General features: G+C 43.2%; 1 protein-coding gene across 7 annotated transcripts in view; it reads right to left on the reverse strand.

Annotated features, from left to right (window-relative positions):
* Positions 1-486: 486 nt before the first annotated feature.
* The window catches only part of CYSLTR2 (cysteinyl leukotriene receptor 2), a 50,955-nt gene continuing 24,933 nt past the window's right edge, over positions 487-26,508 (reverse strand). For 4 of the 7 annotated variants that reach the window (XM_075086755.1, XM_075086747.1, XM_075086774.1 and 1 more), the window contains 2 exons: positions 12,409-17,000; positions 487-3,729 (listed from right to left, as the gene is read on the reverse strand). In XM_075086755.1, the coding sequence (XP_074942856.1) occupies positions 2,771-3,688 (918 nt within the window). In that variant the 5' untranslated portion in view covers positions 3,689-3,729; positions 12,409-17,000 and the 3' untranslated portion in view covers positions 487-2,770. The remainder of the gene's footprint in view (positions 3,730-12,408; positions 17,001-26,508) is intronic. The other 3 variants (XM_075086783.1, XM_075086793.1, XM_075086803.1) reach the window with 3 other exon arrangements.

Below are 26,508 nucleotides of genomic sequence, written 5' to 3' on the forward strand. Positions count from 1 at the left end.
GCATTGCTAGTAATTTAACTGTCAGGAGCTTTATTTTTCGGAATAAATATGGCACCTTTTTTTTAACTACACTTTTACTATGATAATTCCACAGCAAAGAACACTGGTCTTCAGCTCCATGAGTGGAGACATGCAACGATCCCAAATGGAGAAATGGCAGTAAATGGGGATGTGGTATGTTATGCAAGTGTTGTCAAAGCTGCATGTGAGGAACCCTAACAAGGATGGTCTTGAATTCTTTTGCAAGTAATTAATAATTAAAAAAAAAACAACCAACTTTATCTGCATCCCAGATTTTGACTGATGTTCCCCACTATTTTGCTGGTGAAGTGAGGAAGGCAGCAGGATGTTCTCACACCTCCAAAGACATTTCTCTTGTGAAATAATGGCCCACTTACAAATACTCAATATCTGTTTCTTGGTCTTTCTCCCCCTGCACTCTGAGGAGATTTCTTGTTAGTGGTGCAATCAATAAAAAAACATATCTTCAGCAACTAGTAAATCTAGTTTATTAAAACGCAGGTTTGACAGTTAATTCAATTGCTAACAAAGTTGTAACATGGTCAATAAAAAAAAAGTGACTCCGTAAGTGAGATACATCTGTCATCTACATGCAAAGTTATCTGATAACAGGGTGTGTTTGGATGGATACAGGCAAAAACACATTAGTGAGAGTAGACTGTGGCTAATTTTTTCCATTCCCTTGTAGTATTTAAGGTGTAGGGTATCTTGTCAGAGGCTCCAAGACTGTTACTTGTCCCTGCCCAGGTCTACTTCTGACAGGGAAAAACCATTGAAATAGAGTTTGCCCCCTTCCTTCTAATTATTTGTCTGCTATCCCTCTGGGCAGGCTACCATCTCAATCCCATTCCCATTGCAAACCAGTAGTAATATGCCCTTTTCCTTCAATAGCATGGGACCAAGCTCTGCAGAAGTTCACATGGCATCATTAGGTCAGCTCTCAAGTATGCCACTGAGTTATGGAGATAAGGGTTTGGAGCTTAAACTTTAGTGAAGACTTACAGTAAAACTGTGCTTACATCAAAGGCAGCATTATGGGACTGAAATAAGTTGACTCTGTAATTGAATATAACCCTTAGATAGCCAAGAAAAATCTGACTTTCCCGGTGGTTTGCTAAGTACTTTTCCACTTGACCAGCAATTATTGTTTTCTGCATATTTCAGACAGAGCTGAAAATAGCTAGTTGCCGTTATTTTTGTCTGAGACCAATAATGTTTAGTTATAGAGTGTTTTATCCAAAAAAGTTCAAAGCATTGAGAAAGTATCTGCCCTTACAGAAACCTTTGGTGGATTTCACAAGCAGAAAAGGCTTTCAGCATTTTTGTTAGTTTTCATATGGGACAGCCTGCTTTCCAGGAAAATATTACAAAACTTCTTGTCCTTTTTTATTTAAAAAAAAGGTAATTAAAACCAAAACCTAAATGTGGTCAAACTGACTTTGGAGCCTGTTTTCACTTAATTGCAAGCAATACGATTTTTAGTAAATGTATTTTAGAAAAATATCCAGAGACCTAAAAATGCAGGCAGCCATTTGGTGACATTTTCCAAAGTACACTTAGGTGTAGCTCCCCATCGCTTTCTAAAACAGCCCTCCTCCTCTTCTGCCATCCATCTTTCCTCCTGTTCCTGGCTTAGTGCTTCCCATTGCATTGGTGCATGTTTCATGTCAAGGAGTTCAATGCAATTGGAAGTTAATCTTATGAAAAAAAGGGCCCAGTTTCCTCCTCAGAGCAGGCAGGAGGTGAGGGATTAGGGATGTCTTTGGCAGCAGCTCATTGTCAGACTGGCTTACCTGTGTGGAGGAAACCACTCCCTAGCTACCTCTTTGGACCAAAATAATTTTAAAAGTGTGTCTTTGGATCCTTTATGGGGACTGAGGTGCCTAACCTCAGCTTTCAGAAAAGCACTGGCAACATTGAGCATAAAAACAAGTGTAGCAATGGCTTGGAAGGAATTGGCACATACATGAAGAGCAGCAGGGTGCAGCCCAGTGCCATGTGCCCGCATCCTGTCCTCACTGCCAGCAGTCATCTTACTCATAGTGGTCCATGCCGATGCTGTTTGCTTGAAATCATTATCTCGCTTGACAATCAGTGAAACAAAATACCTCTGTGGCCTTCTCAGAGTGGAAAGTTCAGAAATGTTACTGCGTTCTGAACAGCCTGAGACAGTGCTGGGTCCTGTTTGGCTCTCTGCTTTGCAAGTCAGCCTCAGCAGAAAGCATCAGTGATGTTTTAAATTTCTGTTATGTGCAAATCTTTGGCCGGTGTTTGCAAAGGGAACTGACAGGGTGCTATGAAGCTGTTGGGTATCACCATGCACCTCTGCACACACAGGGAAATGGAGCACAGAGAGGTTCAGACACAGATACTGAGGTGGTCAGGTGAGCAGTTTGCCTTCAAGTCACTGGTTGAGTATTGTGAAATGAAATAAATGGACTCTAGTAGCAAGGTAAACCCCTTTCAATCCCTTGTCCTGGGGAGGGTGAACACTGGAGGTATATCTACACTGCTAAATAGAAGAGGACCAGGGATCACATCCAGGCACCTGATCTCTGATGATCCTGCCTTGGTTTTGGCCATCCCCAACGAGTTGTCTTCAAGACACTTTTGCTCTAGAGGTGTCTGGCACTGAGCTGCATGGCTGCAGGCTGGCTAGTACCACGCAGGCTCTGCCATTGAATAGTATGGACCCAGTCTAGATGTCCCATCGGGACCATATATACAGAATTTTCCAATTCTGCATCAGCTACCTGCGGTACAAACTTCTGATTCTCGCTTTGAAATTTTCAGCAGCAAAGTAATAGAGGATGGGATCAAGGCAGCTGTTCATGGCAGCAAGGCAGAGAGTGACCACCAGTGCTTTGTGCACAGACAGATTACCCTGGCTGCAGCTGCCGTACATCAGGTGGACAGTTCGCAGTATGTGATATGGCAGGAAACAGAGGAGGAAGAGGATGAGAGTGATGATGATGGTTGACAGTGCCTTCTTGTGACAGACTGCCTTCTTGCCCTGCGGAGTCCTGGACTTGAGCAATGCTTTGATTGCAAAGACATAGCAGACAATAATTGTGCAAAATGGCAGAATGAAGCCCACAATGATGACAAAGACGTTCATCATGAGGAGCCTGTGAGTGTTGGAGGGGTGGAGATCCAAGCACTTGGCTGGGCTGATGTACCCAGCGATTTCCTTGGTTAACAGAGGGCTGGAGGCTGCCAGCACGAAGACCCATATGACTGCACATGTTATCTTGGCGTACTTCATGTTGGTTATTTTCCAGTGTTTGAATGGGTAGACAATGGCTATGAAACGAACCACGCTGAGCATGGTGAGAAAATAAATGCTGCAGTACATGTTCACATACAAGGTGTAAGTCATGATCCTGCAGGCGACATCACCAAATATCCAATGTGATCCCAACAGGAAATATGCGGCCCGAAAGGGCAAAGTGCTTACAAACATGAGATCTGAAACAGCCAAGTTCTGCATGTAAATGTTAACTGAGGTCTTCCTCTGTGAAGGCTGGAAGAAAACATAAATGGATAGGCCATTTCCAACAGCACCAAGGAAGAAGATAAGGAGATACATGGTGGGATAAATGACTTGCTTGAAGCTGTCAATCGTACAGTTGTAGGAGCTGTTGGTGAGGTTGTTGTCTAGCGCCATTTCGGAAATATTAATGATCTAGAGCCAGGCTGTCTGCCTTTCTGCAAAGTAAAAAGAAGTGGTGTGAGTGGGCAGGTTGTTCAGCTATGCAGGACTATTTCGCTGAGGGGAGAAACTGCAAGATGCTGAGAGCAGAGGAAAGTAAAAGTTCATTAATGAGTAATCACTTGTGATGTCCCCGTGAATACACATTTCAAGGCATAAAGCTCCAAGTCATCTTTAAACAGTTTCAGTATTACAGCAGCTCATCGTTGTCTCAACCTATGAAAATACTGCCTTTTAAAGATGAGTGTTATATGTGTGTTTTAATGACAATTCTCTGATCTATGTGCAAAACAGGCCAACTTGCTGTCATCCATTTTGTAGCAGGAAGGTTCTAAGTCCCCGGTCACCTGCCATCAGAACATTAACACCTGATCAGAAAAGAAATGAGTGTCCATTGGTAAATCAGTGTTTCAGATAAGGATGAAAAGCCAAAAGAACTGAATTTGCCAATTGGAACTAGTGAAATTTTTCTGGTACATTGTCTGCTGTTGGCAGCATGTTCCCAAGCAATACCAGAGGTATATGGATATACCTCAGAACCTATAAATTAAGGACTTTTTGATCTTAAACACTGCATAAATACTATACTAGATATGCATTGCTCCTTTTTTAACTCCCTTCTCCTTACACTGTACTTCTTCTTTCCTTTAAGTTTCTGAGAGTTTTCCATGTCCCTTTTTCTGGAGCCTTTTCCTCATTTACTACTTTCTCAACCTTTTTTGCACTCAACTGCTCTCCATCAGACAGTCAACTACACACAGTGCAGCTTCCACAACAGCCCACGTTTGCAGCCCTAATGAAAATGGGCTGTGAGAAAATGGGCTGTGTTCAGAGAGAGTGACATTTTCCCCCCTGTGAGGCTAAAATTCAATCAAATCAAAACCGCTCATCACTAAAACACTCTAAATAATATTTTTTTTTCTCATTAGAGTCTATTTCCTTACTGAATTCCCAAATTCTTCTCTCGGCTGACCTGCAGCTAGTAGTATATTGAAAGGAAGGTTTCAGTATTGTTGCTTGTTTAAGAGTGGCAAGCAATTCCCTCTCTGCATCTGCCAACATATTCTAGAGATGGAGCATGGAAAATTTTAACCTAAAAACCAGAACTACATGGCATTTCTAAATGCACAAAAAAGAAGCTTTTAATTTGCCCCAGAGAGAGTGATAATGGGTCAATGATACATGACTACATCTTATCTCTTATGCTGGACCTCACTGACTCCATGATTTCAAAATAATTTGTTTGCACAGCTGGAGTCCCTCTAGGGGGAAATGTACGCTTTAGATCTGGGTGCTCTGCAAACCCAGCTACCCCATGCATTATTCCCAGTGCACTGTAAACCAGAGCTAATTTGCAAACTCAAGCCATGATGTGGGAACCTGAGGTATGTTCAGAGCAGCTCATGGTATCTTCAGGGCAGTGTCTCAGAGCCTGGATCCCTTAATATAGCAACCAGATGTGCGTCAGCAGCTGCCTTTTAATCTGGCCTCACTGCTACGGGGAGCATGGGAAGCGTGATCCCTGCATTGGGTTCCCAAGGAGAGGGACTTACCCGCCCTGTTGTGAGATGGGAGCTCAGGGAAGGGGGACATTTGCTCATACTGAAATCATACTCATCCCTGCAATGCCTGAAATTATCCCTCCAGAAAATAAAGATAATAATATCTATTAAGCTTAGGAGTGCTGAAGACTAGAAGTGGGCAAACTGGATAGCGGGGCTCAGCAAAACCCCAGACTCAGCAAACACATGCTCCTAAAGGAAATCTCCTTATTTGAGATCCTCTTTCCTTCATGGAGGGGAGAGACAAGGTACACTTCCTAAGAACAAATCTCTTGCAATCAGAGTACTTTTGAATGGTCTTGGTTTTCTGTACAAAGCGACTGTCTGACATACACATTTTCTGTGTGGGATCAAGGACCAGCTTTTCTCCTGATTGAATCTGATCTCCCCATTTTGCAGGAAAACATCACAGCCCATCACTTCCCACAGGGGAAGAGCCCTTTTGACTACGTTTTCCTAAGGCCCAAGCATCCTTGCCTTTAGAAATCCCAAAACATGCAAAAATATCAGTGAAGAGATCTGTCACAGGTTGACGCATTCCTGCTGTGTGTGAAGCTTGTGTTAGAGGAGTCAAATGAGGACAAAGGACTTGGAGCGTGGGCATATTCAAAGCCCTGCTGAGCATTACGAGTGATGGCTTGTGGCCCAATGCTACCTGCTGAAGGATGGGATTAGGGCAACAAAAATTCAGTTGATGAAAAGCCCTTGGGTCCCTGCACCCTAGGGAGAACACTACAAGCACAGAGTCCGAGGCACTTTGCTCAGGCTCTTCACATGAGGTCATCTAGCTAGCAGCTGCCATTAAAGTTATTTTGTGCTCCTCATTTCTCCTTCCAGCTAAAGACCTTTAGGGAACTAGGTGCACATATATAATCAAGAAAACTCAGCATCCTTGGACCTGGCAAGAAAGCCGGTATCATAGAATCATAGAATGGTTTGGGTTGGAAGGCACCTTTAGAGGTCATCTAGTCCAACCCCCCTGCAGTGAGCAGGGCCATCTTCAACTAGATCAGATTGCTCAGAGCCCCGTCCAACCTGGCCTTGAATGTTTCCAGGGATGGGGCCTCCACTACCTTTCTGGACAACCTATTCCAGCACTTCACCACCCTCATTGTAAAAGATTTCTTCCATAAATCTAGTTTAAATTTACGCTCCTTTAGTTTATAAAAATTACCCCTTGTCCTGTCACAACAAGCCTTGCTAAAAAGATTGCCCCCATCCTTCTTATAGTCCCCCTTTAAGTACTGAAAAGCTGCAATAAGGTCTCCCCGCAGCCTTCTCTCTCCAGGCTGAACAACCCCAGCTCTCTCAGCCTGTCCTCATAGGAGAGGTGCTCCAGCCCTCTTCTTTCAAACTGTTACGGGATGTCTTAAGAGAACAAGGCTGGAGACCAGCCAAGTGAAAGCTTCTAATCATGATGGCGCCTGCCCTTAGTCAAGGGCCAGGAACAACCTGTGCATTTATCATATGTAGATGATCCTATTAGTTGTGTCAATGTCAAAAGGAAGGTGCAGTGAAAGATATATTTCACACAGGACTACCTCAAGCAACCACAGAGGAGAAGGGGAGAATTTTGCACCTCCTTGAAGCCAAGAGCTTTTCAGTAGCCAGCTCAGGCCAGGAGATGGTTCCTAGGTAAACAGAAAGAATACACATCTAAGGACAGGCAATAAACTTTGTTTTCAGCAAGAGCATCCAGACTGTCTCCTGGGTCAGGAACAAATAAGGTGGATTTCAGGTGGGAGATTGGACCTACAGGGACCCCTAAAAGACTTCACAAGGGAGATTGGCAGTAAGATCTAATACCCTTCTGAGAAAAAACAGGGAGAGAAAGGGACAAGCTGAAACCAGAGTCTCTCATAAGTGGTACTGCATGACCTCTCTGATGGAAACTCCCTACAGGAGATTTTTTCTATATGTGTTTCCCTGATGGAAACTATCAAGTAGAAGCAGCTGACACATGTCCTGAGGCTCTGACAACTGCCGTGGCAGGAGAGAGAGACCACATCAGCTGGACAAGGAAAAAGGAGGTTTTCCTGAAATAACTGCCGTGTAAGTAGATTAGTTTTAGAGTTTGAGTGGGGTTTTTTTATTTTCTTTACCTCTGAAGATTTTTAGAAACATTTACATCTTGATTAGTATGGACTTCATAAAGAAACATTTACCTTTTATTATAAATTACTTATAAATTACATCTGTTTATTATGAAAAAACATTTTGCCTTTTAACTTAGCCTGGCTTGAGTGTTGAATGTTGAGACATTACTTGCCTAACATGAACCTAACATCCTTAACAACGGATGGGTGTGCAAGCCAGGTGGGGAACTGAGAGAGCAAAAGTAAGCGGAGATTTGTTTAATTGGAGGAGATACGAAACTAATAGAAGTGACCCAAAACTATAAGATTTTAAGCTCAAGATGCAGTTAGCAGTCTAGCAGCAGAGTGGGGGCTACCCCATAAACTGCCCAGCATGTAACATGTACAGCTGCCTTCTCGGGGCAGGTTTTGTGCGTGTATGTGCAGGGCAAGGGACTAGGGATGCAGAGGGATGAGACCGGCTGTCTTGAGGCAAGAGTGGCTCAGCAGGAGCAGGTTTGCCCGGAGAGCAGACCTCTTGAGATGTCTGTGCCAATCTCTTAGGGGTGCAGGAGAGGAGCCAGTGGTGGCTGTGGTCATTGTGGGCACCAGGGATGAAGGTGGGGCTCAGCTACAAGGCAAGAGAGAAGCTCAGGTCAGAACCAGTGTTTTAGTGCAAGGATGAGACAGTAGAGAGGAGGAATTCAAGTATGAAAGGAACTGAGGGATCTTTTGGGGTAAAGGCAAGTGATACACAAATGAAAGACTGCACCATATGCAGAGTGCAGCCAGGCTGCTAGCACTGCAGAATGAAAGGTTTGCAGAGAAGTATTTAATTAGAAGCAACAGGAGAGCTGACAGGCATGGCAGAGCAAGTGGGCTGGGCTGATGAGATCTGCAAGGGCAGTTAGCTGACATCCAGTGCATCTCTGACAGGGCCAGCAGGGAAATAAAGCCTGACTGCAATAACTAGTGAAGGCAAATGCAACTGCCCACAAATCCAGTTGCCTAGCACGTGCTATCTTGAGTGACTGAGCAAAACCAAATCTTACATGTAATTCTGCACTGATGCTCAAAGCTGAAAACGAGACAGGGGAACTGGAAGGCTTGGCATGAGACAGCAACCCTGGTGCAAGGGGAACTTCAGAGACCTGCATGGGAGAGGATAATCCATGGGAGCTTGTGTTGCCATGCTACCAGCTTTATGGTAATGATAGTGTAGGACGCACAGGTGGAGGACTGGCACTGTGCATGAAGGACTCTATAACTTGCAACAGCATAAAAATATTATGGCTAAAGAGCAGCACTACGGAGTCCTTGTAGGCAGACATTCCATACGCTAATAATAAAAATATAGTACTAGGAATGCACTACCAAACTCCTCATTGTGATGGTAATAGTCATCAGAAAATGCTAAGTGAGAGTAGGAAGCTGAAAATGGGTAGCAATAGCAGGAGATTTTGGGTGCCTTTATAAAGATGCAATGCTGCAGCAGAATGAGATAAAACGTCTATATGCAACAAAAGCCTGATCCCTAGAATAATTAGTCCTGCAAATATATTAACAACACAAGATGCTATTCTACATTTAATCTTTAGCACTGCACAGGCCCTGGGTCAAGCAGTTTTTGGTGGAGGGAGCCCTGTACTGGCAATTACAGTAGAGCTAGGTTCAGCAGTGTTGTGGGACAGAGAAGCTGTCCCAGAAGGAAGAAGCCTACATGATTTTGGGGACTGTTTAGGAAAACAAACAGACAATTCAACAAAACCTGTGTTAGAAGCCTGCATTCCAAAATAAATAGATTTTTTCTATAAAAATTGAGCCCTATGTCTATTAGTAGAACTATTATAGGGACTATTACAGGGAAAAGATCACCATTTAGAAAACAGGCTTGTCCAAATGAGGAGAGCAGGAAAGCCTGTATAATGGCAGGTCAAACATGGAGAGGAAACTAAGAGCATTAAAAATAAAAAAAGTGAAGAGCACTCAGTAAAGGATGCTTGAGCTGACAGTAAGTCTTGCAAACCTACTGAAAGATGAGAGACTGCTAGGGAATTGGCAGGGCTGCCCAATGGCAAAAGGTGTCTTAGGGACAACAAGACCATAGCAGAGAAACTTAGTGAATTCACTCTTCCTCACCAAAGACATTGGGGTATTTTCACGCCTGATGCAGCAAACGGGCTAGAGGAGCCAGCTCCACTCGAGAGATGTGTGCAGGAGGTATTAAATCAACCAGATAAGTGAGAGGTCAATAAATAATCAGGACCAGATGGCATTCATGAGTATCCCGAAGGACTGCAGCTCTGAGACTGCTGGCCAAGGCATGTAATCCAACACTACAATCAGGTGCTGTGCCAGGGGACTGGCATGTCACCAGTGCAGCTCTCAGCTACAAGAAGGGCTTAAGAGGGTGGCTTGAGGCCCACGAGTTGGTTGTCTCAGTGCTGGGACCTACCAACCACTGAGACCAATTTCCACCTCTGATATGTTGTGGGGGTCTGTAACGAAGAATGAAGGTGCTAAGCTCATTGAAATGCCAGTCTGCTGAGAAAGAGTCAGCGTGTCTTCCAAAAAGGGAGATTCTGCCCCACTTACCCACTGAAGGGCCATGAGGCTGATGGATAAAGGGGGCCCAGAGGTCATTTTATAAGTAGTTACGTATATGCATGTATTTATACAGTTGCATTTTTCAAAGCCTTTGACAAAGCTCTGCGCTGAGGGTTTCTTAAGGAACTAAGTTGCCAGAGAGCTGGAAGGCATGTTTTCCTATGGACTGAGAGCTGGCTGAAGGGTAAGAAGCCAAGTGTGGGGCTTAATGAACCAGCAATGGAGTCCTTTAGGGTTTGCAACTTGGACCAGATTTATTCAATATCTTTATCAGTAACCTGGGGAAGACAGTTATCCAGGTAGGCAGATGCCATGCTGAAAGAGTGGCAAATGAGCATTGGTGTATTTCAATGTAAGGTAAGGCATGCTGGGAAAAATAACCTAAACCATTCCTTTATGATATTAACTTGAAACTGGCTGTTACAGTCAGGAAAGGGCATTTGGCATGGGCATCATTGACCATTTACTGAAATAATTTCTGCACTTCTTGCAGCAGCAGAAGCAACCAAAAATGTCAGCAAAACGAGGGCCATCATCAGGAAGACTATGGGGAACAAAGTAGGGTATCACCTTGTATAAAACCTCCATGCATACCCATAGTGAGCAGTTCTGGTCTCTACACCCAAGAAAGAGATTATGAAGTTAGAGAAGGTGCAGAGAGGGGTAAATCAAATGGTCAAGGACACAGACCAATAACTAAAAAGCCTGACACTCTTCAGTACAGACAAGAGGAGGCTGAAGAAGGATGTGGTCAATGTTTACGGTCACAAAGGTATTGGGTGGTGTGAATGTGCACACTTATTCATAGGCTTCTGCAGTACTGGGACTTGGGGTGCTCAGCAGAGTTGTTGAGAGTCTGCTTTCAATCAGGTAAAAGAGTGTTCTCCTCTGTGCAGCGAGGAGCAGGCAGCACCGGGAGCCTGCTGCCTCACAGGCAATGAGGGCAGGCTGCTCAGCAGGGTCAAAACAGGAACGGACAAATGCAAGAACAATAAATCGGAAATAAAAGACCAGGCAGGGATATATTCTCCAGCAGCCCTGTACAGCAGTTAATACGCTGGGGAAATGCAAGGGGAAAGCACGCTGGAAGGTGATTAGGCTCCTGCATTGTCTCTCACCAACCTCACTTATTGCCACCATCAGAGATTGACTATTGGGCTAGAAGGACATCAGTCTGAGCTGCCAGCACATTTCTTAAAGTCACAGTTTGCCCCTAGTTCCCAGCAGTGTAACAACCACAGTTGACTTCACTGTGTTACCCCTAATTCCTGCTGGTGAAGTGAGACTGATGCCTGTAGTGATATTAATACAGAGATTCTACCCTGTATGTCAAAAAGCTGTTACTGGGAAAGTGGCATCAGTCAGCAACCCTGTGCTACCCCAAGTTCTAGTGGAGGGCTAAACCAAGAGCAGTCAATCAAGTCAATCAGCATATCAGCAGACAGTGGAATCATTTCCCATTCCGTGCCTGGACAGAAGGACATGCTCCTTTTGGAGAGGTGTGGTGGAGGAGTGCTCCTGCTAAAGGTCTAAATACGCAATCTCTACTGTCACTAAAGGTGTAAACATGAAACTCTCCATTTCCAAACTGCTGATCTCAGATCTGTTGCTGTGAACCACTCCATTCATTATAACATGAGGAACTACCAAAGAACCTGTTTTTAATAAGGTGTTCTGCATATTGACATTTAAATAGTGAAATCAGGCTGTTTAAAATATATTTCTTTGCTATGCTGACTGATAAATTTATAGATCCTCTTATGCCAGGGAAAAGAGATACTCTGTGCATCTATCACAATAACTCTCTGTCTGAAGAGGACCCTAGACACCACAGGCTCATGTTCATTACCAAAATAGGAAGGCAATTATTATATCATTGCTATATGGGAGAACACTTGCATTTGCCACTGTACTTCTGAGAAAACCAGAAGTTCTTATGGTTTTTTTAGAGTTCTCATTGCCTTTCTCCCTAGCATGCACTTTGTGTTTCAGGAGCAGCACTACCAAGAGCAAATGGAATAGAATGTAATACTTAGAATTAACATTAAATTAATCAAAACGTGGCATTTTATTAAACTTTCTACATGCACAATAATAATTAAAAAAAAATCAAGAGTCTGATTTTAATGCCTTTTAATTTAGAAGTTTGCCATAAACCAAATATATATTTTTCATCTAGTTAAAAAACGAGACTCACTTAATGAGATTCACAACTTGACTGTTATCTTCCATCTGGCAAACATTCCTAGTTACATAAATCCACCCTTTTTTCTGCCACAATAAATTCTCAAGACTGGCTTTGTCATAGAGTTTAGTCAACAATCACAGCTTCTGGCAAATAAAAAGCTTACTGCAAGTAATAAGACACAGGAGTAGATTGTATTTTAATTATTGCAACCATTTTAATCTACATCAGAAAAAGCAGACAAACCTTGTCTTGCCTCAGCTTGTGTGCCTTCTGGCGTCTTCAGTATTTCCGTCTTCTGCTTGCTGTTGTTCACAACTTTCAGTTTTATAAGGGGAAGGGAAAAGCGCAAAAACCTGAAACAACACCCAAGTGCTATTTATGAAGAAGTCACAGAAAAGCAACAAGTAGTAGGAAAGGGAACTAAATCCTGATTGAAAGATCTTGCATCTTCTTAACAGAGAAGTGTTCTTGGCTCAAGGAGTGGTGCTAGCAATCACATGACAATCTTTCACAATTTTCACCCAATAAAAGAAGCCTTGCAGCTATGTAGCATGTTGGGAAGCTTTCTGAATTTCTGTATTTGGGCTCACACTTCTATATATGTGCTTTCAGTAAACGGGGTTGCTCAAAATACTATAAGGAGATGCCCATATAACTTCACATGGATCATTAGAGATGTAGTTCTTTGAATTATGGAGAGGACATGTGCTGGGGTTATTTGCCAGTCTTTTCATGCAGAAATCACAGGAAGAACAAAATTGTAAGCAGGCTGCTAGGAATCGATGCGTAATCTTATTCAGCTCATAGTTCGAAGATGAGTTTACAGACCTGAGGAACTAATTTTCCTTAAATTTTGATAGCTCTGTTAGGCCATGAACAAGTAGCTGCAGTGAATGCCTTACTCCCCCTTAATGTTTTACCACTTCTTGGTAGAGCAACGCTGACTGCACAGATGGGTGCTCCTAGTCCACTGCAGTTGTAAAATAGGTATCTATACATACTGTAGGTATAACAGATCAGTTATTCCTCTTCTGTGCTGTCAGCACATGCAGGCAGACCAGATGCATTCAAGTGCTTTCTGGCTGCTGTGTTGTATTTCATATTGGCAGCAGGGTAGGAGACCACACACGGCTGCTTACCACAGCTGAGTGGATGGCGGGAGTCTCCCAAATAACCTTCTTGCCACCCACATTTATAGTTGTCTATGCCCCAAAGCACTTTGAATAATCACATTTGTAATCTCTTCTCCATTGGCCACTTCTTCCTGATCCTCATTTATCACAAAGACTCTTCACTCTGGTTATACACATGGACTTGAGACAGGGTGAAATCACAGGTTTGGCTGAGGATATGAGGGTGCGGTGGCCTTGGCTGCAGTGACCATGAGATGGTGTAGTTCAGTATCCTGCGTGGTGGAAGCAGGGAAACAAGTAGGGTTACAACCCTGGGCTTCAGGAGAGCTAACTCTTCAAAGACCTGCTTGGAGGAATCCCATGGATAAGGGTTGTAGAATGTAGGGGGTCCAAGACAGCTGGACAATATTTAAGTACCACTTCCTCCAAGCCCAAGATCAGTGGAAGAAGTCAAGCAAAGGAGTCAGGAGACCTGCATGGATGAGCAAAGAGCTTCTAGAAAAACTCAAAGGGAAGAAGGAGGTTTACAGTATGTGGAAAAAGGCACTGGCCGCATTGGAGGAATATAGGAACATTGTCAGAGTATGCAGAGATGCAACAAGGAAGGCCAAGGCCCACTTGGAGCTAAATCTGGCAAGGTATGTCACAGATAAAATGAAGGGCTTCTTCAAATACATCAGTAGTAAAAGGAAGACTGGGGAAACTGTGGGCCCACTGCTGAATGAGGTGTGTGCCCTGGTGATGCAGGATGCAGAGATAGCAGTTACTGAATGCCTTCTTTGCTTCAGCCTTCACTGCTAAGGCTGGCCTAGTGAGGCCACATTTGGAGTACTGTGTCCAATTCTGGGGTCCCCAGTTCAAGAAAGACTGGAAACTACTGGAGAGAGTTCACTGGAGAGCCACGAAGATGATCAGGGGACTGGAGCATCTCCCTTATGAGGAAAGGCTGAGAGACTGGGGTTTGTTCAGCCTGGAGAAGAGAAGACTGAGGGGGGATCTCATAAATATCTGAAGGGGGGTGTCAAGAGGGCCAGGCTCTTTTCTGTGGTGTCCAACAACAGGACTGAGGCAATGGGCACAAGTTGGAACACAGGAAGTTCCACCTCAATATGAGAAAAAAACTTCTTTACTGTGAGGGTGCCAGAGCAGTGGAACAGGCTGCCCAGGGAGGTTGTGGAGTCTCCTTCTCTGGGAAACATTCAAAACCTGCCTGGACGCGTTCTTGTGTCCCCTGCTCTAGGTGTGCCTGCTCAATCAGGGGGGTTGGACAAGATGATCTCCAGAGGTCCCTTCCAGCCCCTACCATTCTGTAATTCTGTGAAATAGTAAATAGTCCCCTGGGTGTGCTCCCCATGTGGAGTTATGGTGGCAACATGCAGTGGCTGCAAAGACTCATGTCACCAGAGCTCACAAATCCGTACTGCCAGGGAGGAGGTACGTGCAGTTTGCAAGCACGGGTGGGTTTTTTTTAGCATGGGACTAAAAAAAGACATAGAAAAACAGCTTGGCTAGGAACTAGTCTAACCCCTTCAGTCTCTGGGATGAGCGCAAAAATCCATAAATTGTGGTTTTGAACATTTGCCTACATTTCTGTTGACAGTGCAAAGTGAACTTAAAAAGCTCCTTGACAGAGATCCACATCAAATGCATTTTCAAGGTGCAGCATGATGATAAATTAGGACTCTCCTGGGACTACTCCACTGGTGCCTAACTTAGACATTGCCAGCTCTTGTGCCTAAGCCCATGGATATGTGCCCTCTTCCAGCTGTGGTTGTGCTGGCCACTTTGGTTACCATCCCAGCTGTTTCCCTATCTGCCAAGGTCTGCCTGCAGAGCGGCTTGCGTGCACATCCCTAACCCCGTTGGGTCACTGAGAAACAGACACCTGAAACAGGAGAGCTTTGCTCATGCAGCCCATGTGGTCTGAACCAGGGTAGAAATGACCCCCATGTGCAGCTTGGTGGGCAGATGAGCCCTTTGGGAGGAAGCTGTGTCGTGCAGCAGGGAGCAGCACGTGAGGCTTTAGCCAGTTGAGGCCATGGCCAGAGGACAGCTATGGCCTTGACATTCACTTGGAGATGCCCCAGTAACTCAGACTGCGTCTTATCTGCAACTGGCAGAGACTAATTCAGGCATTGCAGTAGCAGTCTGATGACATCTCTGTCACATGGCATCCTGTGATAATCACTCTGGGACTGATAGGCAGGCAGTTCTCAGAGACACACGGTCAGACACTGAAACATGCAGAGAAGTTAGACATTGATCACATTTCATTTTCCTGATTTTCTCAAAACTGAGAACATCTCTTTTACCATATGATATGGTTATCTTTGTTGCCTGGATAATTTCCCACATTCACCTTCTTGAACACCCTGCTTTCTGGAGAGTACCATTTCATCCCTTTTATAAAATAATTCTGTATTTTGCTTTTAGCCTGGTTTTGAATAAATGGGGTTGGCTGCCAACTCACCCTGCACCTGATGAGCTAGGCCCAGAGTGACTGCTTGGGATTTTTTAGAAATAGTCACTAGATGACTCAGCTTCCATGGGGAGTTTATTACATTTATTACTAATAAAAACTTCAGTAATTCTGGAGAAGACGTCTTAGAATATCATGAAGAATCTAAGACTTTCATCACAAGATGCTGCGTGCATATGACACATTCAACAGCCTAGATAATTTCTGAATTTTAAGTCCCATAAAACGCATAGCCAGTCCCGGATGTAGCAGAGTGCAAACCACCCCTCTGGGCTGCAGCTACTTTCCATCCTGCTTCTGTTTCTGTTCCCTTTTAGCATTTCTGGCTATATGACAGTCCAATTTCAAGACAGAAAATCAGGAGGGGGGTGACTCATCCTTTTCCTTCCCCTTCCTCACAAACCCACCTCCTCCACAGCTCTGCACAAGGGTACTGCCCACAAAGGAAGGCTCTGCTCCCTCCAACCCACAGCAGTGAGCAAAGCCACCACTGCAGGCTCCAAATCCCCATTGTGTGAAGAAGCCAAACTTTGGATCTGAAATAAGCACTCCAGGCCAGGTAGAAGCAAAAATTTAGACTCTCCTTCCCCTGTTCAGCATTTCTTATAGTTCAAGTGTCCGCATGGGCTGAGCACTACCTGGTGGGAGTGCAAGTCAAGGAGCCTGTCTCCCACGCTTCCTGTATAGGGCATCTTGGACGTCCTGAACACAGATCATGCTATCTACATGTTCCATAGGGCCAGGGCTCCCCCCACAGCAGTACTGTGTCACCCTGAAGTCAGGTGAGCTACTGTCTCAGGACAGTCCATTGTCTGGTGCACCCCTCCATGGTTGCAGTCTCACCGCGCAGGCTGTCATCAGCTTCACACCGCAGCAGAGGGGGCCAAGAGCTGCCTGAAATCTGCCCAGGTCTCAATGCACATGCACAGCCCAACAGATCCATGCAAGCTCATCAGCTAGTGCTCGTGGGGCATGGAGGGAGGCATTTGCACATCAGCTCAGGCAGCTTGGCAGTCCCGCTGCCACAGGGGCCGTGCATGGGAGACATGGCAATCCCCAGCACCGGGGTGCTGGGGTGAGACACCGAGTGACCTAGGCAACCTAGAAGAATGAATCTGCATATTTTTCCCATCACTCAGTCAATGTTTTCCTGTTTGCAGGCACGAAATTCCAGTGCAGAGTTTCACTCCTTTCACGCCAAGAGATATTTAGTAAAAATGGATCTGTCAAAAAACCAGAAGGGATTACGTTCATTGAAGATTTTAGCACTGTATGTCTTCAACACAGCAGCTTAGCCTACTAACACATATCTATTTCTAGAGACTGAAATTACAAAGCCTACATTCATTTTCTGTGCAACCCAGGAAAAAGCAGCATCCAATGTTAGTAGCTCATCTGCTGTCAGCCATAAGGCTGGATAGATGGGAAGATGAAAGTGACAGCTGCATAAAGAAGAGGAAGAAGCAGGGGCAATTTTAAGAGGAATTATTCAGAAAGGAAAAGCACAGAAGGTTTTCAAGCTGTTTCTTTTGCAACACTAGTAATAACATGTTTTTTAATTGCTTGTGGTCCTTTCTTAACTGTTTGCTGTTCCTCATTAATATACTGATGAGGGCAGAGGAACGTTAAAATATAGCTGGAATGGGAAAAAACATCTAATGTTGTGTCTATGTAAAATAAGTCGTTCTTTTTCAAGTATGGAGGACTAAAATTGTAAACTTTTTTTGCCAGCCTCTCCAAATGTGGCTGTGGGCCTTGGGAAGAATTGATTGTCTCCAAAAGCTGTGGAGCCGATGACAGCTGGGAGCATTAGTGCTCTTCCTGGAGGATAATCGATCCAAACCTCACCTCTGAAAAGACTGAACGGGAGCAGGAGAAAACACCAAACATATTTCTAAAGCCTTCATCTAAAGCCTATTGCAGTCATTGGAAAGAATAGTACCTTATTGGATTAAAACCTAAGTAAGACAGCCTCAGAAACTGTGACTGGAAAAAAATAACTTTTTTTTCTTTTCAACTAGCTAAAAGTGTTTCAGACCTAACACGTGCAAGGTTGTCTGTGTGCCAGGTATATTCTACTTCTCTGTGTAGCCTACCTTTCTAAACCTTTCTCTCTCTACTTCTGCAGCCATTTCTCTACCTAGCAGTAACCTCCATGAACCTGAAGTGACTTTCTGCTTGCATTACACATTTTGATAATTTCACAGTCTGCAGGTGTAACCTTTCTTAGTTCTGGTTTGCATGTTAGACATTACAGGATTGCAAACTGATGGGAAAATGAAAGTACAGAATTTGAAGGACTTGGCAATGAATCTAGTTGTCTCTATCTTAAGATTTGGTCTCTTAAAGACTTGTCATTTTTATCTGTTGCCACATGTATGCAATTCTACAGTTCCTCATGCACACAGTTTTGTGTTTTGGTCTGTGTTTACCCCATATTAAATGTTCAGTGAATCCTGTGTTATGCTGTTGAACTCTCCCTTCATACAAATATAGAAACTCAAAGCAAAACAAGCTTCCTTTCTTCTCTTTTTACTGACTTTTTTACCATAACCCTGACCCAACAGCTGGATAAAAACTAACAATGTTCTAAAATCAGAATGACTACATCTAGGGACTCTGTATCTTTTCTCCAATGGCTAAACACCACTGTAAGATACAGCCTGCAAGTCCTTCCACATAAACTCCAACTAGCACCAAACCCACTTTCATATCAATGCAATCATCGCTAATACTTAGCAAAAACATTATCACAGACAACAATGTGCCTCACTGCAGTTCCATTCCCTAACCCCAGCATCTTCATGAAATTATCTGTTTTTACTATAGTCCCTTAGTCCCATCCATTTCTAGTGCTATTTCATGCTGGGGGGGGAGGGGGGTGTTGTGTATGCCCATGTACAACAGGTGCAAGCGCAGCTGCATGTATGCATTTATATGCACGCACTCACGGAATTGCATTCAGATGAAAAACTTACAGAGAACCCATTTGTATGCATGTGTATTTGTAATATAAATGTACATATATGTACGCATGCTCGATGAAAAGGTTGAACTCAAGCGTCAAGGCTAAATTGTGTTGGCCAGAATTTAAAGAGCCATGGGAATAAGTGTGGTGGGACAGAAGTCCGCCACTCTTTTCATCTGAGGCTGCCAGAGGTCCATTTCCACAGACTATGTAGGAGGTTCTTCCTCCAGGCACTAGCTGCAGCAGACACAAAAAATAAGTTTACATTTTTGTCCTCAATCTGGATTTTAATGATGTTACTTCAGATAAAACTCAGATGGGGTTAGATCTCAGTGGCTACATTTTCTATTCTATTGGCTTTGGGAAATGGTTTAGGGTATTGTGTGCTGTTTGATACTTTTTAAACTGTATTTTGAAATATCATATAGTCTATATATGTGATTTTGAAGAAGATAATAACATGACCTTTTGTCCCAGTTTTTTACTTAAAATTTTAGGGAAATATCTAAGTGCATATGATGGGTCATAAATAGGTTGCAAAAAATGTCCCTTTATACATGAAATTTCCAGCCTTGAAAATTGCTTGGATTACATATTTCTTTTGTAATTAGTTCACAACTAGTATCCCTCCAGATAAAAATGAGAATTAATTTAAGCTCATCTTTGCCACAGACCAATGCTTCTGTGACATGACTTAGTGAAACCCTCTTTATGGGCATATACTGAAATAAGACTTACTGACCAGGGCAGGATGCAGTGGTGACAAGGGTGAGAAAGGGAGGGGGAAGTTCTGCAGCAGTGGGTTCCTCCACTGTTGTTACAGGACTGGGATCATTCAGTGCTAACGGGAACGCATCACCCATATATGCCACCCTGCCGTGCACTGGGGAAGCTGCCGTGCTGAGCTGATTAATGCAATCATTGCCCTTTACTTTAAATGTTAAAGTCTGAACTCTGGGTTTCTTTGCAGAAGGCAAGAGAAGCCCACGGTGTGCTGTCACCCCACATGTGCCCAAGCACTAAGCTGAGGGGCACCTCAGCACCTATCTTTGTGGTTGGTTGTCACCAGGTGACCGTGTCCACCAGCAGAACTAGTGCTTGGGACCAGTCTGGAAAGGTCTGAGCAGCCAGACATGGGCCAGCTATGCAACCAGATGACTGTCAGTCAAGCTTGTATGGGGTTTTACAGCAAAATAGCTCACTCCATCTTGATTAAACTACCTCACATTTTGCTTTCAGAGTCCTCAGTGCAATGAGGACAAGCTGGGCAGAGGCTAACTGGTCTTTTGCTGCAGGAAGAATATAAAAGGAAATAATTCAGTTTTGTTTGGCAGAGATGCTTCTTTGACTTTGTTGTTGCTGCTACAAGACCAAAGCTGTAATTCTCTTGAAATCCAGAGCATGCCACCAGAGAAGAATTAGCGCAATGGTTTTAGTTTTATGTAACGTTCCCAATACCCGGTGACTGAGTGCTTCAGAAGAGAATAAACAAAATGAAGCTGTTTGTTCAGCATGTTCCAACACCCATCCATCTGCTTCCCTTTGTACTTGCAGTCCCTCAGCCACAACTTTTCTTATCTGCTACTGTCAAAAATATGACTCATTTTTCACATAATAGACTGCGGAAAAGTAGAGAAAAGAAGTTTTTATACATAATAAAGCTTTCTCTTGCCCAGGATCTCCTGCATCAGCTCTTATTTTACTTCTCATTAAAAAGAATGACACAATGAAAATGTACTTTTTCTAGCCCTAGTTATCTGCAGTAGGACTCACTCTCTATGCCACAATTAGCTCTGCTTGACTCTTCACAGAACCAGGCAAATGAAGCTTTGGTATAGCTAATTTTACGATAAGGATTTTGTCAAATTCCCAGACCATGAGGGGGCTAAGTGTTAGTATGGTTTACAAAATTAGTGTATGGTAAATGGAAGGAAGTCTCATCCTCTCTACCCAGGCATCTTATAAGCTCATCTAACACGCTTTCATGGCTGCAAAGGAGAAGCCTGTGGGGACACTGGCCAAAACATCTGCCAGCGTGACTCTGTCAGGTTTTGAGTCCATGTAGTGCCACTATAAAAACCGTATCCCCAAGGAGACAAAGTGGCTCCCATGATAAGAGTCTGTGTAGTCTGCCATACTGGCAACATCTTCAGTAACCATCCCTTTTCCATGGCATCGTGCTGTACTTTGCTAGTAACAAGGCTGATACTGGATTCCTGGGTTACGGTTGTGTTTGCCTAGCACGTTGCTCCCCACTCTTGCTTTCCACATCCTAGACTGGTTCTAACAATGCCTCACCTGACTGATAGGCAAGAGGCAAAACACACAGCAGGCCATCAGCAGATTGCCATTTCAGATGAAATCTCACATCTTTTTTCACACAAATCTCATGCTTTCCCACAATGAGACCCTCATATTGACAAGAACATCACTTGCCAAGCAGATGGGGGGAGGGACCCAGCCAACATAGAGCTCCCCTCCCAAGTCTGATGGAACCCCTGACCCATATATGTGGCGTGTGTGGCATCGTGCTGGGGTGAGGAACGCTCTTACGAGTGTAAATGACCTCTAGTCAGCTGGAGGATGCCTCTGACCAGCAAACTGATCTTTTGCTTTTCTCAGTACTGATTTTTCTTTGTTGCTACAATCACTAGTACCTATGCACAGGACAGGAGTGAGACTGAGGCCCATCGCATCTGTTTGAGATGCTCAAACTTTGCCAAGTTATTTTGTGACGCTAAAGTTATTACAGAAAGTCACAAGTTTATGTAAAGAGAAAACAAGATAAAGTTAATACACTTTAAAATCAAGGCAACTATTTACCTTTTGGATCTTAACATGACTTGATAGAACTACATGACACAGTTTCTAAAAAATATCACTCTGAGGAAAGCTCCAAGGAACACCACCTTTAATACATCTTTTGCACTTCATTTTCTCTATTCTACACTTTAATTTCCTAGGCATCTCTTAGGTGCATTCAGTAAGATAGTAAATACAAGTCCTATGAGCTAACTAAATTACTTCTAGCAAATTTCCATCAGCACTTATATTGTATTAGCATCATTAAATTACAGATTAAATATTTCATTTCACCACTAATCAAAGGCAATTCTAGCAAATAACCCAAATGTTCTAATTTAACAATGGTATCATGTCTTACTTTCTTTTTTAATAATTGAGCATGGTCACTATAACCTCTGTAGGTAATAGAGTAGTTTCTACGTATCAGTATAGCAGCACTGTTCCCTTCTGTCAAGCAAACTTCCTAGGTCCAAGTATCCTCTGCTTGCATCTCTGCAAAGCTTACATACTTCAGTAGACTCAGCAGCATTATGTACAATATCCTCCAGATATATCCCTAGAAAATTCCACTTCCCTTTGACAGGCAATCCTGAAAACATCTGTTAGTGTAAGCAAATTGGCTGTGGGAACTGCATACTTCCACTTTAGGGATGTTTTCTGGTTTTCATTTTTCTTCTCTCTAGTGCACAGATCCATCACTTGTATTGCTGAAACATAATAGCGCTAAAGTGCTAAAATTAGCCAAAAGCTGAAAGTACGATTTTTCTGTGTCAAGCGTTTGCAAACGGGTGATAGAGGCTCTTTTCTGTTTGATATAGCAAATAGTAGTAAAGCTTCAGCATAATAAATCATAGCCACAGCTATGATTTACATCTATAAAGACACCATTCAAATTATGTTTGACTGTTTCTTGAGATACAGTACATGACGGTTGCAGGCCATAGCCACAGAAACATAACTTCATGCAACTATTCAATGGAAAAAAGAACAAAAAAAGGAACTAGTGTTGAAGAGCTGGCCAATGTGTATCAACACATTGGGTGACCATCAGGCCACGCTTATGTCCACCAGCAACTTGAGAGACCACAGCTATAAAGCAGTGACTGGCTTGGTAGTGCACAACAGTAGCCGCCTTTTAATTACATAGAGTGATAAGCTATACAATAAGAATTAGACTTGCATCTCAGTCACTTGTGTGTGCCTAGGGAAAAGCTCTTTCTGGTGTCAGAGATGAAAATATAGGAGTTGATATATCCAATATACTGCTGTCAGTTGGCTGTTTAAAAAAAAACAACAACCTTATCCTGAAGGCCAGGTTTTGGAAGATCAAACCTACAGATGTACACACGCATTGTTCACATCATCGCAAGAGAAAATCAGATGCCAAGAAAGGCCACACAAAATCAGCCAGAATGCTCACTTTGCCTGGCACCCTGCCTGTGACAAGGACCAATCAAGGACGCCTGTGGAGCAGTTCAATAAAAAGTCAAGTATGTAGTGATGTTACCCCAGAATAGTCTTTCAGCTGTCAACAATTCTTGCTTAAGGATTTGCTGCAGGAGAACTGCCTGGAGAATTAATAACCCTTGATGTGTTTGCCTTCAATGAATTTGCCCATGTCAACCTTTGGCAACCACAACATCCTGCAGTGAAGAGTACCTTTGCAAAAGTACACACCATGGAAAATATTTGCTGCAGAATTAGATCATGTACATTAGACATACGTACATATGTACATTAGAACTAACTGCACGAAAATCACATCCTTTCGTCTTTTTTGAACCTGCTGCCTGCTATGTTTCTGGTACTCCTTACTTGTTGTATTGAAAAAGAGCAGGAAAAAATTGTTTCTTCCTATGTATGAAGAAAAGGTTGCCTGATTCAGAAGGAGTATCTACCTAGGCCAGCATCCTATCTCTGACAGGGGCTGACAGAGAACAGGAACAAGGCAAACTTACACAGTACTTCCCCTTAGTATTCTGCCACCTTGCAACTATTTTTAGCAGAGATAATTTCTTTTGTTTATTCTGAATCTGGCTCCTACTGACTTCGTTTGATGGCCTCTTGATCCTGGATGGAAAAAAGCAGTGCATTTGGAAGACAACATAGAACTTTCTGGCATTACCATAGGTGAAAGGTTTCCTTTTCTTTCCAAACTCGATGTGAACACAGTCAATGTGTATTCACCCTTTCCAGGCCACATGTGGTTTTGTAAACCTTTGCCACATACCTGTGTTATTTCTCTGCCAGGCTGAAGAGTCCCAGCCTACACACTCATTCCGTGTACGGAAGCTGGGTTGCACACCTTGGTCATTTTTAACCCTAAGCCTTATCTGATTTAATATCCACTGAGCAGGGGCAATCAAAGGTGCACAGAATGTAAAAACACTGGTGTATTATAGATTTACAGAGTGGTATAGTAACAGGGGTGTTTTGTCTGCTCCTGAACATTAAGCTGAGGTCTTCAATAAAATAGGCTCCCATTTTTTGAGAGATAGCAGTCAGCTCAGATTCCCCCATCTTATTTATAAAGGTAAAATTGTTGGACAAGGAGGCTTCTGATGTGCATCATTTTGCATCTGTCTCTACTAAATTTCATGTGTCATTTAATTGCTCTGTTATTCATACTCACATGGTTTTGCAGTTCTTCAAAGTCAGCCCTCATCTTTGCAATTCTGCAGACTAGCAAAGTATTCTGCTTATCGTCTTCGAATTTTATCTCCTCACTTTTTACCTTATTTTCTAGATTATTTAATTATGTGGAATGGTAAGGGCCCATCAAACACCTCTGAAACACACCAGTAGCAACCTCTTTTAGCTTTAAAAATTGTTCATTTGCTTCTACTCTCTCTTCTGATTATCCACACAAGGATCTTCCCTTCTGTCCAATAGCTGCTCAATTGCTTTAAAGATCCTTTTAGATTTAGATTCTTTAATATCTTTTGATCATTGCCAGGAATGCTGAATCCAGATCCCCTTTATTCACAGGATTTTTCATACAGAGGACTCTGATACACTGTGTGGCCTCTGAAAGCCATCCCTGGGACCTTCTCAAATACAGGGACGAGGAGGTTCTGACAGCAATTACTAATGGCTCTGTGTATTTAAGATTTGAGATGAGCAGTAAACACTAGTAGCATTTACAGTGGAAAAAACTGTAAACCTTAGATGTTACTCACCAGAGATCGGACAAATAGAGATCCCTGGGAAGACCGTTTAAGAAATTCAGACTACAATTATGAGTGAAATAATACATGCCCAGAGATGTTCTCAGACACCAGAAATGTTCCCAGACGGTCTACATTTAACCCCATGGTTAAATGGTTAAAACAATCTGGTACTGGGAGTGCCAGCCTGTGCTCTCCCAGTCTCCATGCTTGATTTGGAAGTTACCAGCATTATTACAACAGGTCATTTAGAAAAGACAGAGGGTCAGAAAGATTGAATAGGTGAAAGTTTTGCAATATGGACCTAGGCTGTTCAGTTCAATGTGGGAGAATGATTCAGCACACTTATTACTAGTATAGCTGTACACATGGGAATTGCAACAGATCCAGGAAATGAGCTGAAGAATAGGAATGAGTAAAATCTATTAGAGCAGACTCATCTCTGCCAATTCAGAGATTCAGGACAAGAGTTGAAGCACGATCTGGTTGGTAAACAGCAGATTTCTGAGTAAATAAAAAATGAGTTCATGAGAAAAAAGGCAGATCTGGATTGAGGGAAAGGCTCTTTGGCCACAAAAGCTATTTGGGGTGTGTGCTGGTTTTGTCTGGGATAGAGTTATTTTTTTTCCTAGGAGCTAGTATGGGGCTGTGTTTTGGATTTGTGCTGGAAACAGTGTTGATAACACAGGGTGGTTTTATTACTGCTGAGCAGTGCTTACACAGAGTCAAGGCCTTTTCTGCTCCTCACCCCACCCCACCAGCGAGTGGGCTCTGGGGGTGCAAACAAGTTGGGAGGGGACATGGCTGGGAGAGCTGACCCCAAGTGACCAAATGGATATCCCATACCGTATGCTGTCATGCTCAGTATATAAAGCTGGAGGAAGAAGAAGGAATGGGTACATTCAGAGTGATGGCCTTTGTCTTCCCAAGTAACCATTACACTTGTTGGAGCCCTGCTTTCCTGGAAATGGCTGAACACCTGCCTGCCCATGGGAGAGAGTGAATTAATTCCTTGTTTTGCTTTACCTATTAAACTGTCTTTATCTCCACCACGAGTTTTCTCACTTTTACTCTTCTGATTCTCTCTCCCATCCTACTTGGGTGGATTAAGTGAGTGGCTCCATGGTTAGTTGCCAGCTGGGGTTAAACCATGACAGGGTGGCTCCTGAAGCAGGGAAAAGATATTGAAAAATATACCAACAATTGCCTACCGAGCAAAGACACCAACACTAATTGTAAGGAACCAAGCATTCCTATTTTCAGTATAAATATCTTGCCCAAGGAGTAGATTACAAAGAGATTTTACAAAACCACTCCCAATTTGGCAGGGCACGCGTACTGATTCAGCAGAAACTGGGGTTGAAACATTTCTGTTTAAGGCAAAAGTAAGAACAACTATATGGGGATGTCCAGGAGAAGAGAGACTCTGCCAAATGAGTTGCTTTTGTGGGAGATGTTACTAAATTGTACCTCAAATCAATGCTGATGTATGAATTAGCCAGTGAGTCCCTGTTCCTTTTTACCCTCAGTGCAATGAACGTGCAGGGAACACCATCAGGGCTATGACCTTGCTTGATTACATTGCAGCTGAGAAAACAACAATATCAGAATACCAACAGACAATATTCCAGTTAATGTAAAGGGAGCCTGTTTACAGTTTGTTTCTTGTGGTGCACAAACACTTACCTGTTGGCATAGGGCGCTGCTTGGAGTCTAGTTAAAGAATAATTTGCCTAAGCCAAGGTAACCCATGGAGCTGGGGTGAGTAAGGTACCCCAGAAGTACCAGCAA

Source organism: Phalacrocorax aristotelis, chromosome 1, assembly GCF_949628215.1.
Source record: "Phalacrocorax aristotelis chromosome 1, bGulAri2.1, whole genome shotgun sequence".
Classification (NCBI taxonomy): Eukaryota; Metazoa; Chordata; class Aves; order Suliformes; family Phalacrocoracidae; genus Phalacrocorax; species Phalacrocorax aristotelis.